At 38.5% G+C, this 21,128-nt stretch overlaps 1 protein-coding gene across 2 annotated transcripts in view; it reads left to right on the top strand.

Moving 5' to 3' along the window:
- The window catches only part of lepr (leptin receptor), a 126,581-nt gene that overhangs the window by 50,995 nt on the left and 54,458 nt on the right, over positions 1–21,128 (top strand). For both annotated transcript variants that reach the window (XM_043699432.2, XM_043699431.2), the window contains exons 6-11: positions 509–654; positions 2,117–2,258; positions 10,628–10,915; positions 13,190–13,307; positions 13,526–13,725; positions 18,153–18,301. In XM_043699432.2, coding sequence (XP_043555367.2) covers positions 509–654; positions 2,117–2,258; positions 10,628–10,915; positions 13,190–13,307; positions 13,526–13,725; positions 18,153–18,301 — 1,043 coding nt within the window. The remainder of the gene's footprint in view (positions 1–508; positions 655–2,116; positions 2,259–10,627; positions 10,916–13,189; positions 13,308–13,525; positions 13,726–18,152; positions 18,302–21,128) is intronic.

Genomic DNA, 21,128 nt, shown 5'->3' with positions numbered 1-21,128 from the left:
CTGCCTGACCTTCTGTGCTTTGACTCTAAATAGACAGGTCCTTTCCTTGGGTTGGAGGAGTCCAGAACTAGAAGGCGTAGGATTAAGGTGAGAGGGGAAAGATTTAAAAGCCATCTAAAAGGCAACTTTTTTAAGCAAAGGGTGGTGTGTGTATGGAATGAGCTGCCAGAGAAAATGATGGAGGCTGTTACAAATACGCTATTTAAAAGGAATTTGGATGGATACATGAATAGGAAGGGGCTAGAGGACTATGAGCCAAGCGCTGGCCATTAGGACTAGATTAATTTAGGATATCTAGTCGGCATGGATGAGTTGGACTGAAGGGTCTCTTTCCGTGCTAAACATCTCTATGATTCTATGATTCTAACTGAACGCTTACAGCTAGCTATCTTTCTGGTACCTGGAAGAATGTGTAACCCGAGGCCTTATTTGAAAATGAGATGATGGTTTTGAAACTTGTCCCATTGTTTTGTGTCAGGATATGATTAATTTTATTTGTATGTTGCAGTTCAGACAAATCCTCCAGTAGATCTTCAAACTAAAATGACATCTGAAGGCTTCTTCAAACTAAGTTGGACAGGTCCAAATCCTGAACCTTATCCGGTCCAGTTTGAAGTAAAATATTCAACAGGCATTCCAGAAAGAATCTGGAAGGTATTTTGGTTTTTTGAAAAAAATTTCTTTGTTGTATTTATTTACTTATTGCTCCATACCATTCTCAGTTGGACAAGTAAGAAACTTATTCCTAAGCCCTGTTCATTCAGCCTTAAACTGATATTCTGAACACCTTTGTGGAATACTGTTGTGTGTTTTTCTTAACTGATAGTGCTGTATAATTTCAAATTGTTGTTGCTTTTTGCAGAATACTTGAATGTGAGTCTGATTGAGTTATCTTCATTTTCACCTTACTTTCTACCTAGAACTTTACATGTCTGATTTTATGCATTGTTTTCTCTGTAATAAAAGGAATTGATACATCAGCGTATTAAAGCATATGACCGAAGAGCTCATCAAATTTATCCTTCCATAGACCATACTAAGGCATAGGGCAAGATTTCTTCCTGATATGAACGTGAAAATGTAGGCAGATGTGGTACATAATTGCATTCTGCTGGCCATCATGCTGGTTTTCATGACTAACCTACTATCAAGTCAACAACCGTGTATGCTAATTTAGGTAACTAAAAAGGCTAATACAGGCCATTGTTCAGAGACCAAACGGAAATTACCCACTGGATCTTTCCTTTATAGTCATAAAGTTATAGAGATGTACAGCACAGAAACAGACACTTCGGTCCAATCCATCCATGCCAACCAGATATTTTAAACTGATCTAGTCACATTTGCCAGCATTTGGCCTGTAGCCCTCTAAACCCTTCCTATTGATGCACCCATCCAAATTCCATTTAAATGTCATAATTGTACTCCACAACTTTATACTCCACCTTCGCACATTATACTCCATCTGCTAGATACATGACTACTCTTTCAACTTATCTATGTCTATCTGCGTCGTACTTATGTCATCTTTATAATATACTTTCCTATTTAAATTGTATCCTCTGCAGATACAACTACCATGCCTTCACTCTCCTCATCCAAGTCATTGATATAAATTGTAAAATGTTGAGGACCTAGCTCAGATCCCTGAGGGACCCTACTCTTCAGATCCAGCCAGTCAGAAACAGACGCATTTAAGCATATTCTGTTTTCTACCAGGAAAACTTCTATCCATGTTCATGTGTTACTCCTACATTCATGAGATTCTATGTTGCATGCTAACCTTTTATGTGAAATCATGTCAGATATCGTCAGAAATTCAAGGACACTTATATCTACAGGCTGTTCTTTATCCACAGTGCATCTTACTTTTCCAAGAAACTCCAATTAATTTGCATGATTTCCCTCCCACAAACCACACTGACTCTTCCCAGTGACCTTACAGTTTTTCTAAGTGCCCAGTTTATGTAGGTTCTGTTTATTGTAAAGTGCTCAATTACATCATTGGATGTTGTAAAGGTCTCAAACAAATAATCACGAAGTATTTTTGTATAAATAATATATAATTAAATTGCATTTATGATTTGAAGATGTTGTTTATCCTATGTTGTGATAGGTTAAGGATGTCTGGGAAAATTCTTTGATCCTTCGTGATTTGCAGAGTGACCTTTCTTACTTAGTTGTTGTTCGCTGCAAACGTCGCAATGGACCAGGGTTTTGGAGTGATTGGAGTGAACCTATTCAGGTGGATGTTCAAGGTAAGCATTGAATAGCTGCAGCAAGTACACAATAGGGATCACAAACAAACAGCACAATATATATTATCATATATATTCTATATATTTTATTGTATAAGTGTCGGAAATGTTAAACTTCTTTCCTACTTTCTGCTGTGACAATAACATACTGAATGGATATGGGAAGAAGGTTTATAATTTTGCTAAAATCACTGACCAAAAATAAATTGAATGAGTGTATGCCTTGTTGTTTTAAAAGATTCATCCTGGCTTATACTTTGTATTGACCCATGTATTACAAAAGAATAAATTGATGACTCACACAGAAGTTGGTTAATTGAATAGAGTTCACTTGTACACACACTTATACACACTGTGTCACCATGCCGTTGTGGGCAGCACGGTGGCACAGTGGTTAGCACCGCTGCCTCACAGCGTCAGAGACTCGGGTTCAGTTCCCGCCTCAGGCAACTGACTGTGTGGAGTTTGCACATTCTCCCCGTGTCTGCGTGGGTTTCCTCTGGTGCTCCAGTTTCCTCCCACAGTCCAAAAATGTGCAGGTTAGATGAATTGGCCATGCTAAATTGCCCGTAGTGTTAGGTGAAGGGATAAACTTAGGGGAATGGGTCTGGGTGGGTTGCGTTTCGGCGCATCGGTGTGGACTTGTTGGGCCGAAGGGCCTGTTTCCACAATGTAAGTAATCTAATATAAGAACATACAGATTTAGAACATTTTCAGATTTGAAATTATTACAGATTTAACAAGTTAAGGAAGGAAGAGAGAAAGAAACAAAAAAAAAGAAAAACAATAAGGAGGAAAGAAAATTGTATGCTAAAAAATCTTCAAAAATATCTGCTGTCAGAATGAGCAGACATGTTTCCGTTGAGCTTTGGCATAAAATCACCTTAAGTAGATTGTTCCTCCATTCTCTTTCTGATATTTTGCTGGTTGTCTTCTCTGATATCTGGTCAGATTTCTCTTCACAACTACAAAGATGATCTCTTGTGATTGCAGTAATGTTTTCCACTGTGATCAATTGAAAAATTGATTGTCTGTGATTTTTCAATGTATAATTTCAGTTACATCACACTGTAAATTTTTGCTATAAATTCTGAGTGTTAGGATTGAGCCCTCCACTACCACTACGTGCCGAAAGCTAGTGTGCTTCCAATTAAACCTGTTGGACTATAACCTGGTATTGTGTGATTTTTAACTTTGAACACCCCAGTCCAACACCGGCATCTCCAAATCATTTGAGTCAAACTAGGACTACTTTATTGACATGCCAAGTTGTCTTATGAAAAGACAAAATCACAATAGCCAAATGTAATCCACAATCACCTGATAAAGCAGCAGCGCTCTGAAAGCTAGTGCTTCCAATTAAACCTGTTGAACTATAACCTTGTGTTGTATGATTTTTAACCTTGTACACCCCAGTCCAACACCAGTACCTACAAATCAAATGTAATCTGAACTCTTTGTTAAAACCCTAAATTTTGAGCCCAATCTGAAAATGTCCTCTTTTTAACTTTCCTTCAGTAAATTTTCTTAACATGAAGTCCCTTCTGGTACATTCTTAATACAGATAGTTGAAGAATTTGCTTAGAACCCTAAATTCCATCTCATCTGAGTTTTATCATCACCAAGATCTATACAAAGATCCGTACCATCCTTTATTCATCTGCATTATCTTTGTTCCTTTCTGATGGTCTCTATTTTGTCTTACTGCTGTGCCATAGCTCAGCAAATTTAATGTTTCAATACTAAAAAATGAGCAGCTCTTCCATCAGCTCAGTTTCCAGTTCATTGCAGTACATTTAATACAGGCAAGCTAAAGGTTATTTCAATTTGCTTCTTTTCCTTATTTGAGATGTCTGCAATGGCATTATGAGTTAGGGAGTAGAAGTAGTCATTGCCATTGATCAATAATCAGTAGCCTTTGTCTCAGGTTATGACTACATAGCCATCAAATGAGGAGAGGAAGGTTCTCTAATTGCTGATCCGCCAACTTCAATCCATGTCTAAATTCCACAAAACACAGCCCATAGGGTTGCGATTTTGGAGGGTTGTTTCAGTCTATTGAGCTACATCTGAAGCTGTTGAGAACTGAAAGGGAAAAAATTAGTTTCCTAATTGAGACTCCCAAGCATCAACCCTGACTGACAGGTTATCAGAGCTCTGCTTTTGCCACCAGGGACTATAAGAGCAGCCATTGCAGTTTCTTATCTTATTGTTTTCCCTCTTTCAAGAAAACTGCTTGACTTCTGAGAATTAAAATTCGATATGTAGTGGATCACATGAACAAAGTTATGTCCCCCTTTAACTGCAGAATGTTGGGGGACAGCACAAACTATCATCAAGACACAATGGTGCCTTCAGTGCTCCTTTTAAAAACAGTTATGAATTCTATTTGTTAGCTCAGCATTAGCTGCAAAGCCTTCTATAACTACTTTATATTAATGACTTGGAGAACAGTGCATATTATTAAATTGCCTGATGATACAAAGATAGGTAGGAAAGCTAATTTTGAGTGGGAGACAAAATGTCTGCATTATGGCTAGGTTAAGGTACTAGGCAAAATAGTGACAGATGAAGGATAAGGCTGGAAAATATGCAATTGTCCACTTCAGTGTGAACAAGAGATAAGTAAAATATTATTACGAGGCTGACTGCATAGTGCTTTGATACAGGGGGATCTGGATGTACAACGCTTATATGAATCACAAAATGTCACCATGAACATGAGACATGTAATTAGGACTGCAAGTAGAATCTTAGACTTTATCTCAAGGGAAATGGAGTATGAAAATAGGGAATAAAAACAGAATTTGTTGGAAAAACCTAGCAGGTCTGGCAGCATCTGTGGAGACAAGGCAGAATTAACATTTTGGGTTGAGTGACCCTCCATCAGAGCTGATTTTAATTCAGACAACGTTGGTATGTATGCTGAAGATGGCATGTAAGGAGGGATGTGGTGGAGTAAACCTTATATTTCATCTGCCACACATCTAGTTCCCTCATTTCAATCATTAAGATATGTTGTGTATAGCTGGGTTGCAAGCATTGATCCCTGCGGTATCCCACTCGTCACTGTCAGAAACTTGGAAAAAAAAACTCATTCATTCCTATTTTGTTTCCTGTCAGCTAACCAGTTCTCTATACATGTCATTATACTGGCCCTAATGCAATGCCCTTTAATTCCACGCTAATTTCTTATGTGGGATCTGATGGAAAACTTTCCGAAAGTCCAGGTAAGCCACATTCATGGCTCCCACTTTTCAACTTTACTCATTACATCTTCAAAAAATTCCAGTAGATTTGTCAAGCATGTTTCTGTTCAGTAAAATGTTATAATGGGTAAGAGTAATGAGGAAATTAATGATACAAAGGAATAATCCAATCCCCAGGAGCAGATGATTGCCATCCCAGGATTTTTGAAAAGGTAAGTGAGGATGCTGCCTTATCCTATCCTTTACCTTATTCTCTCCTTGCTTTGGTTAAAAGCAGATCGCCTCACATCTGCTTGCCATATTTTAGCCTATTCATGCAATCTATTAGCATCTCTATATAATTTTATGCTTCTCTATACTATGCAAATACTACCTATCTTTGTGACATTGACACACTTGAATACATAGTTTTTTTATTCGATCACCCAAGTCATTCATGAGACCTCAAAACAAATACTTGTGAGATACCACGAGTTACATCCTGCCAATAAAAAAACTACTCATTAACTAATCTCTTGGTTTCCTGCCACTCAGTCAATTTCCAATCTGCTTAATAATTCCCAGCTTCCCTGATCCCACCTGTCTCAAATAGTGAAGTAACATGATATTTTCCAATATAAAGGAATGGCTCTCAAATTGAAAAAAAAAGTAATACCTAGCACTGCTTAACATATCGACTGGAACCTTTTGAAAGATATAATGAGTGGAGTTGTAAAGTGGGAGCCAATGGATATAGTTTATCTGGGCTTTTAGAAAACTTTCTGTAAGGTTTCTCAATTCTCAAATTCTCAATTGTGTAAAGCTGGATACAATAGGATCCGAAGAAATTTGGGGGGTCTAGGTATATAGATCACTAAAATGAAATGTATAATTACAGAAAATAATCAAAATAACTGATCTTTATGTCTAGAGAGTTAAAATACAAGTATACAAGGCCTCGATTCTATTCCATTTGGACTATTATGGGAACTACATCTTTGAAAGGGCATATTGGCCTTGGAGTGATTGTAGTAGATCTATTAGAGTGATAGCTGAACTCAAACTATTAAGCCAACAGGGAGATACTAAAATGACTAGAGTTGTACTCCTTGCACTTTGGAAAGTTAAGACATGATTGATTCACAATGTTCAAGGTATTTGAGGAATGGTAGGTGGGAAGTGAGAAGATATTTTAGTTAATTTGTTTAGTTATTTTAGTTAAAGTTTGGATATCTCATCCGCAAATGGTAAATGTTGTGAGATCAATTATGAAATTTTAAATTTGAGATTAATAGAGTTTTGTTAATCGAAGGTATAAAGAAATATGGAAAAAGGAACAGGGTGTGAAATGAAGTCACAGATCAGTTATGATTTCATTGAATAGTGGAACAGGATCAAGAAGCTAAATGGTCTAAGTCCTGTTCTTATATTTTTGTGTTCCTAAGAGATACATAACCCAGATCACCTTCACATTCACTGGTACGTGCTAAACTTGCAATGAGTTTGCAGGTTTGCCTGCAGCAGATTCAGAGAACACCTGATTGAACTGAAAGTGTCTAACACACTGTTCCATACTGAGGTTCTGATAAGAAAGTTGCTCCCTGGAGACCCTGTGTGGTTATGGTCCCCTGCTTAGTGCCCTTTTTCCCTCTTTCTCTCTGAGCAGCTCTGTGTTTCTTATTCTTCCTGCCATTCTGCTTACCACTGGAGGGAAGAACTAGAGCACAAGTCACTTGGAGCAAGTGGAATGAGTAGAACTCTTGAAGTGTAAGTAACAAGACCTTCATAGTACACCATTCCCTGTCAGCTTCATTGGCTTTAAATGATCATAAGAAAATACTAAGCATTTTACAAACCCAGCATATCAGCCTGTATAAATCAATGATCAACTATTCTGAAAATGATCAATAATCCCTTTAAAAAGCACTGGGAGGAGGGGAACAATGTCTTTCTGGTTGGGAAGTAGAATAGGACCCTGAAATAGAGCCATTTGTTGTAACTAACAGTGAACAGACCAGAATGGGTCATGATGTTATATTAAAATTCTTCAGCAGTGATCAACTCTCACCTTCAGAATGCTACTCCTCCTTCCCCTCATCATAGTAGGTCAGTTGGTTGAGTAATAATCAATCATGTTGTTTACTGGCACTGTGCAACACAAACTCAAGGACCATTGCAAGATAGTGTAAGAAACAACAGAAGTAGGAAAAAAAAATTATATTTCAAACACGAAGAGAGGTAAATTGGGAGAAGCAGATGGCAAGGGACATAGCTCACAATGTAAAGCAACAATGTAACTGAGCAACGGCACTCTATCATTGACTTGGTATGCAAGGAGATCAAGTGTCAGGGTTCCAGCTTGTGTTGCTGTTCTGATAACTTGACGCAGATTTGCAGGCATAGAAATGTATAATTGAGCAATTATATCCTCTTGCACCCTAATGCTGCATGACTCAGTTCATGACATTCCGCTGTTAAAAGCCTGACCCCCTGACCAACAGAGATTGAAGGAGTTTCTCAACATATTTGCTGCTGGGTGTCTTCCTGAGTGAACAGACACATGTGGCCTTTGTTGTGTCTGATGCGCTGAAAGCAGCTGAGCATCTTTCATTTAAAATTCCTGCCACCTGTCCCAGCAGGTACAACTTAGCAGGAGGCAGCTGTGAAAGCTTCCCTTGGACACCTCTTGGACAGCTGTTGCTGTGAGATCAAATTAATGTTGCTGATAAACAAGTCATTCCTTTAAAGACCAAAATAAAATGTCCAAAAATGGTAGAAAGATTTAGCATGGTCAAATAGTACCTGTTTAAAAAAATATACTGGTTTGATTTTCAGATTTATTCTGACAATAAATACACTAAGTTTGATTTTTATTTGAAAGTGGTGGCTCCCCATCCAGAAGATCATCAGTCATATTTTCATCCACTAGGACCCACATATTCTCCTTCGTGGCTCCCTTTTTTAAATGATTCAACTCTGTGCCTAAAAGATTGAGGATGGCAGGATACTGGAACTTTGCTTTAAAGCAGTAATGAACAAAATGGAAATTGAGATACATTGAACAACTGTTTGCAGTCATTTTGAAATGATTTCAGGTAGATTGCAGACATACAAACATAATGCAACTTACCTGCTATTCCCAAATCTCACTCCGTGGAATGGTAGATATTCTGGTCTTTTCTAGTCCTCAACCCAAGAATCCTTTCTGGGGTTCCTGAAATGCCACAGTATTTATTGCAGCATATGCACATTAGTTTTGCTAGAAATTCTGCTTTAAGCTTGTACCAGGAAGATCGTGCTTCATGTAGTGTACATTAGGCTGTAACAAGCTATTAGTTTTTGATCTTTATATAATAATAATCTCACAGCACCAGGGACCCGGGTTCGATTCCCACCTCGGGTGACTGTCTGTTGGAGTTTGTATATTCTCCCAGTGTCTGTGTGGGTTTCCTCCTGGTCCACCAGTTTCCTCCCACAGTCCAAAGTGCAAGTCAGGTGAATTGGCCATGTTAAATTGCCCAGGATGTTAGGTGCATTAGTCAGAAGGAAATGGGCCTGGGTGGGTACTCTTCGGAGGGTAGGTGTGGACTTGTTGGGCCAGATGGCCTGTTTCCACACTGTAGATAATCTAATCTAATTATAGGTTAAATGGTCTGATCTTCCATATTATTGCATTTTAGATAATGAAGAATATTCTCACAACATAGCAAAATATAATTTGATTTTTATGATAAAATATAAACCTTCTTACAAATTTTATATGAATATGATTCAAACTGTTATCAGCCTTGGTTCAGTGGTAGCATTCATGTCTCTGAATCACATGTTCATGGGTTCAAGTCCCAGAGAGTTGAGTACAGATTTCAGGATGACATCTCAGTGCAGTACAGAGAATGCTGCACTGTCAGAGATGCTGTTCTTTGGTTCACATTAAACTAAGACAAATCTAACCAGTTAGGTGGATGGAACTGATACATGGCACTAATCAAAAAAATCATGAGAGGTTATAAGACATTTATCCATGAACCAAAACTGAGCAAAGATTATTTGGTTGATGATTAACGTATATTTGCTTCTGGGACCCTGCTGTGCACAAATTCACTATCCCATTTCCTACTTTAGAATAGTAATTACACTTCAAATGTGTTTCACTGTTCTAAAACATTCCAGAATATCCTATGTATGGCGTGGAAGATGCAATAAAAGTGCAAGTCTGAAAGCTGGAATTTTCTCTCCCACTCAACCTATACTTGTGTCAGTTTCAGGTGTCATCAAGTCTTGTGAAAAGTACTGCTTCATAATGGTTCACATCCAAATAATATGAGGATCCAAGACTATGCTCTGGTCCCCTGACAGCTAAACTCATTGATTTACAAGTGAAATTGTTAATGTATGGAGGGCAGATAGATTCTTTGTGGATTTTTTTTGCCTGTTGGCAACATCATAAAGAAAATATTTCAAAAAAAGAATACAGTTCATTAGAATTTTATAATGTTAAATTATTAGAACAGTAGCACACAGAGAGAGGAAGGAAACTAGGCCCAAGTGAGTTAATAATGTCTACTTTAATGGCGTAATGGATAACATTTTGTCTTCTTGCTTTTAGCTGAAATGAATGGCATACTTCAAGAAACACGGAATGTTTTGTTCCAAATAGTCCTTAATGACACTATTCCTCACCTGCTCAAATAATTCCCAGCCTACTGCTTAATACTCACTAATGAACTAGTGATTTATATGGTCAGAATGATCACATATGCTTGTATTCATGCAGCTAAAAGCAAATAAAAGAACCAAATGCATTTTTTCTATGTCAAAATAATTGGTAAGATTGTTTTGTGGTTGTTGAACTACCTTAGGCTTATTTGGATCAGTTAGTACAAACTATTTATGAAGTTTCATTTTTTACATGAAATAACTACCTAATTCAACTCTTATGTATCTTTGCCTCACCAATGAGGAAAATGTGAATGATAAGGATTAACGAAACACAGACATACAGCAAGTTGGGAATTTTGAATCCGTTCATCAGTCTTTAGGTTTGTGTACTGTGGTCAAACCCAGGCTGGAGAAAGACATAATACTATTCTTTTGGTAATAACATGAAGTGTTATATATTTATAAATGTATTAATTCTAAGACAAATATCTAATTCTTTAACTTGCAAATATTTTTTGACAGAAATTACATATTACCCTCCTCAAGTGCTGACCACTGTTGGCTCGGATGTTACAGTGAGGTGTGTTTTTTATAATCAGACTCTAACCACTAACAATGTCGTCTGGTGGTTAAATATGAATGAAAAAATTCCAGACCATCAATATACATTAATCAATGATCATGAAACCAGTGTTACTCTCCTCAACGTAACATCAAATGGACAATCCCAGTGCAACTTGCTACAGTGTTGCCTTCAAAATGAAGAAAGGAATATATGTAACTTTCGTTATGCTGAAATAATCGTAATTGGTAAGATACTTTTGGAAAATATAATGCATGTTTTCTGGCAATTTGAGTTATAGAGTCAGAGTCATACAACATGGAAACAGACCCTTCAGCCCAATTAGTCCATACCAACTATGTTCCCAAACTAAACTAGCCCCACTTGCCTGCATTTGGCCTGTATCCCTCAAAACCTTTCCTATTCATGTACTTATCCTATGTCTTTTAAATGTTTTAATTGTACTTCCTCTAGCAGTTCATTCAACACGTGAACCACTCTGTGTAAAAAAAAGAATGGTTCATGCCCTCATATCCTTTTTAAAATTTTCTTCTCTCACCTTACAAGTATGTCCCCTCATTCTGAACTCTCCTTATCTATGTCCCTCATGATTTTAAAAACCTCTATATCGTCATTCCTCAACCTCCTCTACTCCAATGAAAAAGTCCCAGCCTATTTTTATAACTCAAACCTTCCATTTCCAGCACCATCCTGGTAAATCTTTTCTGAACTCTTTCCAATTTAATAATATCCTTCCTATAACAGGGTGACTAGAACTGCACACAATACTCCAGAAGGGCCTGTACAACCTCAACATGACATTCCAACTCCTATACTTAAGGATATGAGCAATGAAGGCAAGCATGCTAAACGCCTTCTTCACCACCCTGTCTACCTGTGATGCAAACTTCCAAGAATTATGTATTTCAACCACTACCCCGGGCCCCACCATTAATTATTTAAGTTCTAAAGCAATTCATGATCATTTATTCCTGTTATCAATTTTGCAAACTTTATTTTCCTTTCAGACATGCTGGGATCCACCTCCATGAGTAATCATTTAGCCTTGTAGGTTAAAAATTGAAAGAACTGTGGACTTATGGTATAGGAAAATCAGTAATTTAGATAAGGTAATGGGAAGTGCTATAGGATTGCATCCCAGAATAAGTTTTTTTTAGTAGAGCAGGGTGTTTATGTTTCAGTATGAAGCCTCCTCTATAAAATGTTGTCATAACTAGTTGATTCAACTTCTTTCCCTCTCAAAAGTACATTATATTTGACAATGTCAGACTACTGTTTAAATCCAATGGGGTTTATCAGTGAGCACATGCTCACCTTAGATCATTACCAGAGTGTAGGTAATCTTATAAAAAGATACAACTTATTATACATTTAATGCTTGCATACCTTTACAGGAAATTCTTTATTGGTTGAAATTATATAACAAGTATTACTAAAATATTTTAAATTCAAAATTGCATTACTGAATGTCCTTGGATGTAGATTTGCTCGCTGAGCTGGAAGGTTCAGTTTCAGATGTTTTGTCACCATACTAGGTAACATCATCAGTGAGCCTCTGGATGAAGCACTAGTGGCATGGCCCGCTTTCTACTTGTGTTTAGGTTTCCTTGGGATGTTGAAGTAATTTCCTGTGGTGATATCATTTCCTGTTCTTCTTCTCAGGGAGTGGTAAATGGGATCCAAGCCAATGTGATTCTTGATAGAGTTCCGGTTGGAATGTTATGTTTCTAGGAATTCTCGTACGTACCTCTGTTTGGATGTATCCTGTTGGACATAAACATCAACTAGCCACAAAAAGACATGACTCACTCTCACTAGGATCCTTACATATAGACTGGGACAACATATCCATCCTAGGACAAGCCAAACAGAGACACGCACAAGAATTCCTAGAAGCATGGCACTCCAACCGGAATTCTATCAAGAAACACATTGACTTGGATCCCATTTATCACCCCTGAGAAAAGTAACAGGACATCACCACAGGAAACGACATCACCAACCCAAGGAAACTTAAATACATAAATAGAAAGCAGGCCATGCCACCAGTGCTTCATCCGGAGGCTCGCTGCTGATGTCACCTAGTATGGTGACAAAACATCTGAAAATGAACCTTCCAGCTCAGTAAGCAAACCTACATCCAGAACCTCAACCTGAGCTGTAAATCTACTCAAAACGCGCTAATTGAATGTCCTTTTCTGAATAGATTTACATATTGAATAACTATAATATTTAACTATTTGGAGCTGGTTTTTGAGTATATACAATATAATTTTATGAAATTGTCTGGTCTACCTATAATATTTTTAAGGATGTTCAAAAATTCATATGAAAGTAATTATAATTAATGTGTCTAGATAAGTGCTTCAGATTATCTTTATACATTTAACTTTATTTTATCTGATATTACCAGTTTTAAATCAAAATATTAGCTTCCTGTTTTTTCCCGTGTACAAAGATGCTTTTACTACATTTCTCATAATTTTGATATTTGTAATTAGATATGAAAAGTAACATCTCATGTGAGACTAATGGTGCAATGGAAACAATGATCTGTAGATGGCTCCCAAGAACATTGAAAACAGGCACAGTCAGCAACTACAAACTAAAGTATTACATGTAAGGATAATTTATACTTATCTTTTTTGGGGGTGGTTGGGGGAGGGGGGGGGTGAATAACTTCTGATTGCTCAGTTAGTAAAGGTATTGCATAAGGTCTGAACTGAATCTAGCAGACCTGTAAAACGAGTTCAACATTTTGCTATTATTATTTGATGTATAATTTGACTTGATTAAGACAATGTCCATGTTGTCTATGATTCTTCTTTTCTTAAAAGGAAAGGGTCTTGGTGTGATAACCTACAAGTTGAAGATGAAAATGTTGATATTAAAGAATGCCCTCTGGTGATTAATGAATTTTATGAATGTCATATAAAGCCCATCAATCTCACCTTTGGCCATGTGATGTGGTTAGAATTTAACCATCAAGAAACAACATTCAAATCTCCACCAACCTGTGTAATTCCTATGGATGTAGGTGAGTCAAGCTTTATTGGTCTCTAGTAAAAGTCTAAGCCATTTGTATTACAGTTCTACTCTTGAGATTAATAAAGGGACATATTATAATTTCTATTCTCAAAGTGAAGCAAGTATCAATTATTTGTGTTCTGAAGAAGTAATATTCGATTCAAAACATTAACTCTGTTTTTTGCTCCACAAATGGTTCTAGACCTGCTGAGTTTCTACAACACTTTCTGTTTTTATTTCAAATCTCTAGCATGTGCATGACTTTGGTTTTAATTGAAGCTTCAATTTATATTATTTAATAGCCTTCTGAATGACAATATATAGACAGTATTATTTCAAGAGGTTTAATGAAGCAATGTATTCTTTTGTATTGACCCATTAATAGCTCTGGATTTATTGGTGCCTTTCATTGAACCTTGTTACTTTACTTTGTGGAGTATGTGGTATTACAGGGGCAGTCCTTTCCTTTATGTAGAACCCTTCCAGTTTAGTGACATCATAAAGATTGAGAACTGCAAGTAACTCATTGGGTCAGATTTCTGTAATTGAGGTAAGTAGCTGAAGTTAGGAAATTTCTGTCAATCGCAGAAGTAGATTAGAAGCGACAAGGTGAGTAGGTGAATGCTTAACAGAGCTGGCCGGCCTCTGTTCTCTGGAACCTCATCACAGTTGTTTCAAAATCTGTAGGGCCTTCCAGTCTGCACCCCTTACATACCCTCCACTCTCTCCTTCACATTCCATATCATCTCCATGCACCCCCAGGTCATTTCCACACAACCCAATAGACAATAGACAACAGGTGCAGGAGTAGGCCATTCTGCCCTTCGAGCCAGCACCACCATTCATTATGATCATGGCTGATCATCCTCAATCAGTATCCTGTTCCTGCTTTATCCCCATAACCCTTGATTTCACTATCTTTAAGAGCTCTATCCAACTCTTTCTTGAAAGTATCCAGAGACTTGGCCTCCACAGCCTTCTGGGGCAGAGCATTCCATACACCCATCACTATCTGGGTGAAGAAGTTTCTCCTCAATTCTGTTCTAAATGGCCTACCCCTTATTTTTAAACTGTGTCCTCTGGTTCGGGACTCACCCATCAGCGGAAACACGCTTCCTGCCTCCAGAGTGTCCAGTCCTTTAATAATCTTATACGTCTCAATCAGATCCCCTCTCAGCCTTCTAAACTCAAGGGTATACAAGCCCAGTCGCTCTAATCTTTCAACGTAAGATAGTCCCGCCATTCCGGGAATGGACCTCGTGAACCTACGCTGCACTCCCTCAATAGCCAGAATGTCTTTCCTCAAATTTGGAGACCAAAACTGCACACAGTACTCCAGGTGTGGTCTCACCAGGGCCCTGTACAGCTGCAGGAGAACATCTTTGCTTCTATACTCAATTCCTCTTGATATAAAGGCCAGCATGCTATTAGCTTTCTTCACTGCCTGCTGTACCTGCATGCTTGCTTTCATTGACTGATGTACAAGAACACCTAGATCTTGTTGTACTGCCCCTTTACCTAACTTGACTCCATTTAGGTAGTAATCTGCCTTCCTGTTCTTGCCACCAAAGTGGATAACCACACATTTATCCACATTAAACTGCATCTGCCATGCATTTGTCCACTCAGCTAGCCTGTCCAGTTCACCCTGTAATCTCCTAGCATCCTCCTCACATTTCACCCTGCCACCCAGCTTTGTATCATCAGCAAATTTGCTGATGTTATCTTTAATACCATCATCTATATCATTAATGTATGTTGTAAAAAGCTGGGGTCCCAGCACTGATCCCTGCGGTACCCCACTGATCACCGCCTGCCATTCCGAAAGGGAGCCGTTTATCACTACTCTTTGTTTCCTGTCAGCCAACCAATTTTCAGTCTAAGTCAGTATTTTGCCACCAATACCATGCGCCCTAATTTTGCTCACTAACCTCCTATGTGGGACTTTATCTGAACGTCCAGGTACACTACATCCACTGGATCTCCCTTGTCCATCTTCAGAGTTACATCATCAAAAAATTCCAGAAGATTAGTCAAGCATGATTTCCCCTTCATAAATCTATGCTGACTCTGACCTATCCTGTTACTGCTATCTAGATGTGTCGTAATTTCATTCTTTATAATTGACTCCAGCATCTTACCCACCACTGAGGTCAGACTAACTGGTCTATAATTCCCTGCTTTCTATCTCCCTCCTTTCTTATAAAATGGGACAACATTAGCCACCCTCCAATCCGCAGGAACTGATCCTGAATCTATAGAACATTGGAAAATGATCACCAATGCATCCACAATTTCTACCCTGGGATGTAGACCATCAGGCCCTGGGGGACTTATCAGCCTTCAGACCTAACAGTCTCTCCAACACCATTTCCTGGCAAATATAAATTCCCTGGGAGAAAGTGAGGACCGAAGATGCTGGAGTACCAGAGTTGAAAAATGTGGTGCTTGAAAAACACAGGAGGAGCATAAGCCGAAGAAGCCCTTCCTGAAGATTCTCCTGCTCCTCGGATGCTGCCTGGCCTGCTGTGTTTATCCAGCACCACATTTTTCAACACAAATATAAATTCCCATCAATTCAGGTTCTTCAGCCACTATTACCTCTGGGAGATTGCTTGTGTCTTCCCCAGTGAACACAGATCTGAAGTACCAATTCAACTCTTCTGCCATTTCTTTGTTCCCCGTAATATATTCAACCGTTTCTGTCTTCAAGGGCCCAATTTTAGTCTTAACCATTTTTTTTCCTTTCACATATCTAAAAAAGCTTTTACTATCTTCCTTTATATTTTTGGCTAGTTTACCTTCGTACCTCATTTTTTCTCTGCGTATTCCTTCTTAGTTATCCTCTGTTGTTCTTTAAAAGCTTCCCAGTCCTCCGATTTCCCACTTATCTTTGCTATGTTATACTTTTTCTCTTTTGACTTTATATGTTTCTTAACTTGCCTCATCAGCCACGGCCACCCCTGCCTCCTCTTAGGATCTTTCTTCCTTTTTGGAATGAACTGATCCTGCATCTTCTGCATTATACCCAGAAATACCTGCCATTGTTCCTCCACTGTCATCCCTGCTAAGGTATTGCACCATTTTGAACTTTGGCCAGCTCCTCCCTCATAGCTCCATAGTTCCCTTTATTCAACTGAAATATTGTCACTACTGATTGTACCCTCTCCCTTTCAAATTGCAGATTAAAGCTTATTGTATTGTGGTCACTACCTCCTAATGGCTCCTTCACTTCGAGGTCCCTGATCAAATCCAGTTAGTTGCACAACACCAGATCCAGAATTGCCTTCTCCCTGGTAGGCCCAGCACCAGTTGTTCTAAGAATCCATCTCGGCGACACTCTACAAACTCCCTTTCTTGAGGTCCCATACCATCCTGATTCTCCCAGTCTACCTGCATGCTGAAATCCCCCATAACAACTGTAGTAATATCTTTGCGACAGGCCAATTTCAGCTCTTTATTCAAATTACACCCTACATCTAGCCTACTGTTTGGGGGCATGTAGATAACTCCCAAGGGGGTCTTTCTACCCTTAGAATTTCTCACCTCTATCCATACTGACTCTACATCCCCTGATTCTAGGTCCTCCCGTGCAAGGGACTGAATATCATTCCTTACCAACATGGCCACCCCACCCCCTCTGCCCGTCAGTCTGTCCTTACAATAGCACGTATAGCCTTGAATATTCATTTCCCAGGCCCTGTCCACTCGAAGCCACGCCTCTGTTATCTCCACAACATCGCAACTGCCAATTTCCAAATGAGCCTCAAGCTCATGCCGACATGTACCACCACCTCTGGCTCTTCACCTTCGCCCTTGAGGATTTCCTGCACTCTATCTGCGATGTCCTTAATCCTGGCACCAGGAAGGCAACACACCATCCTCGAATCCCGCATGTTGCCACAGAAACCCCGTTCAGTTCCTCCTCTATTACCACGGCATGCCACATCCATGACCAAGCTCTCTGTATGCAATGTGTACGGAACCAATGAGCCAATATTAACATTGGCATGTCTTGGAATGATGAGGGATAACCACTCATTCAGAAATATGATTTGATTAAAAACTGTTCTTTCTCCAACCCAATAACATTGTCAATCAGACAAATTCACTGTATGAAGATCAGAAGCATTCCCACAACTCATATTTCTTTACCTTGTGCAATAAACATCCAACATTGACAATTCAGAAGAAAAGTATAACTTAATATAAACTCATAAAGCTGTAAATCAATCACAGAGAAAACTCAACTTCTACCTGTCAAAACAGAACTCACGCTGAGAATCCATTTGAGAGTCTTGGACGTCATTTGCAAATAGAAACAACAGAGGCAGACATCTGTGCATGGACTGCCGAACGATTTATCTAATGCAAACCTCAAGTTTTGAAAGTACTACAACACCATTGATGTTACTTTCTTTCTTTTCCTACTGATAGTGAAACCTTGGGCACCATTTAATGTTGATGCAGAAATCACCCAAAATGAAGGGCGTCTCAATATAAGCTGGGAGAAGCCGCGCCTGCCACCATACAAACTTCAGTTTGAAATCCAGTACGCCGAGAATGAAATGGAAGGTAACTGGAAGGTAGGATGATCTACCAGAAGTTTACAAAGCTTGCACTAAACTGTACAACATTTTGAAGTACCTGTCAAATCCCCGAAGTACTGAAGTGAAGATTATCGTTGAAAATCTGCTTCACCCTCCTGTCTCCCTCACACACAGACATATGCATGATCTCAGCAACATTAGCCATTAGGAAATGTCGAGCAAAGCAGGGAATGCAGGAGAAATAGTAACTTGTACCAACCTTATAAAATAGTGTTTCAGAGTGGCATGAGCAAGAGGAAAGAGGATGTAATGTTAGTTCCATATAAATGCCATTTACATGCATCCTTTTCATTAGATAGTGTGGAAGAATGCTTTGGAACATTCCATCTTTACCTTTGAAAATATTTAAGTCGTAACAACTTGGAGAAATACATTAGGAATCTGACTGTGGTCAAACCTCAAGTATCTTTTTTCAATCTGGCCTGTCACTTTGGTGCAGCAGTACTGCACTGTGTAGGATTGCTTGTCAATTCAAATTTCTGCCAATTGGTGAGACGCAAACCAAGAAGCTTTTCTTTGTGAAAAGAGTTCATTAACTGTGCTGTCTTACAGCTCTTTCCTCACAATAGTCTCTCCTGTTCTCCTTTATGTCAAACTAGATAATTAATTAATCAGTTAGTCCAATCAGTTAGTTAATAGTTATATTAACAAATTCTCTTTTTAAACAAAGTTTTTGAAGATTTTGAAAATTAAACAATATACGTTTTTTTGCATACACTGTTTCTTCCCTGATAGTACAGCTGATCACGAGCAAAATATTTTTAAATTTTTGTATAAAATAATTAAACTTCCATATTCTCATTTTCATTTAAACCGAAAAGATAACATGTTTAATCTGAAAGTGCGTTAATAAAAATTATTTCTTTTTCAATGTTCTTATTGCTCCCCATACCACCAGGTGCCCATCTTTGAAGATTTCCAATAATTTCCACCATTTTTGTGAAACAATCTGACAACTGCTGAACTGTGTCAACTCACTTTATTTCAGAAAATTCTTTTATTTCAAACATTTCCCTTATGCAAGCAAGGTCAATCTTCAGCTGTTTGTCAGCAACACATTTGGGTAAATATATATTACCCGAGCAAGAACAGATATCACATAATGTTTTATGAGAAAAACTTGTCTCAGATTGCCCAGTTGAAAAATCAGGATTCCTGAAGAAGGGCTTTTGCCCGAAACATCGATTCTCCTGCTCCTTGGATGCTGCCTGACCTGCTGCGCTTTTCCAGCAATACATTTTTCAGCTCTGATCTCCAGCATCTGCAGTCCTCACTTTTTCCCTCAGATTGCCCAGTTGTATAGCATGCTCATTAGAATATTTGATGAATCATCCCAGTATCTATAGTTTCCAACAGTGCGACTGTTTCACCAAGTAATATACTTTTAATTACCTTTTGTTTTATTTTCTTGGCTTCCCAGCTACAGACAACATTTATTCCTCTTTCCCACTAATAATAACAGAGCATTGCCCAACTCAAAAATGTGAGTCTATCAGTGCCTGGATTTAACTGGTTTTAATATTTCATTTGCTGTCAAGACTTGCTCCAGCAGCAATTGCATGTTTCATCACAGTTCTCATTCCAATACATCATAATTGGAATCAGGTCTAGTCTGAGTGCCCAACTTGTTAAACTATTGAATCAAACTTCTTAATGGCTCTGATTCTTACCTGGATGCATCATCATCTTTCTGTGAGGACCTGGCCCAATTTATTGGAAGGTAATTAACATTTTTCAAGTAAGACTATTGATCCAAAGTGACTCCTAGATAGTCATGCTTAATTTTCAATCCTATGTATTTAAAGGTCAGCCCTCTTGCCCCACTCCTGACTCCCCATCATAATTTCCCTTTTTACTTTATCTGTCACACATCACTCAAATTCTGAAGAATCTTCCCACATAATATCATTAATGTGCATCATAATGATGCCTGTCGTTTTCTCTTTGTGATAATTGCACAATATTGCTGAGTCTGCTTTAACCTGAATGCAGCCTACTTTCAGCACAATGGATTCAGCTGAGAAATACCAAACCCTTGCTGCATCATTTAACCCATTTGTTTAGTTCTTCTTCTGTATGTCATGTCCTTCTTTAGGTGGTTCCAAAAATACTTTCCTTCAATGATTATCATCCCGCAATAATGTAATTTTATATTGATTGATGTACTTTTCCACAAGTATGTTGCTAAAGAGATAAAATTGATCATTGGATAACCTTTCCTGCAGTAGCAGAATCCATTCTAACATCTCGAACAGTGAGGTTCTCTTCAAAACCCAAAGGCGCCAATCTGACTTCATCTCATACAAAGATAGGTAGAGGAACAGGTAGCATCGAGGAGGTGGGGCGGCTGCAGAAGGATTTGGACAGGTTAGGAGTGTGAGCAAAAAAATGGCAGATGGAGTACAACATGGGAAAGCGTGAGGTCATACATTTTGTTAGGAAGAATAGACGCATGAACTATTTTCTAAATCTGGAGAAAATTCAGAAACCTGAAGTGCAAAGAAACTTGGGAGTTTTAGTCTAGATTCTCTCATATGAAGAATGTTTGAGGACTCTGGATCTATAGTTGATGGAGTTTAGAAGACTGAGGCAGGAGATCTAATTGAAACATACAGATTACTGAATGGCCTGGACAGAGTAAATGTTGGGAAGATGTTTCCATTGATGGGAGAGACCAGGACCCGATGGCACAGCCTTAGAGTAAAGGGAAGACCTTTCAGAATGGAGATAAGGAGAAACTTCTTCAGCCAGAGAGTGGTGTATCTATGGAATTCAGTGCCAGAGAAGGCTGTGAAGGTCAGGT

This window comes from Chiloscyllium plagiosum, unplaced genomic scaffold (genome assembly GCF_037043375.1).
Source record: "Chiloscyllium plagiosum isolate Xiang-an unplaced genomic scaffold, Cpla_swu_hap1 HiC_scaffold_9, whole genome shotgun sequence".
In the NCBI taxonomy this organism is placed as follows: Eukaryota; Metazoa; Chordata; class Chondrichthyes; order Orectolobiformes; family Hemiscylliidae; genus Chiloscyllium; species Chiloscyllium plagiosum.
This window is presented reverse-complemented; position numbering and strand designations above follow the sequence as displayed.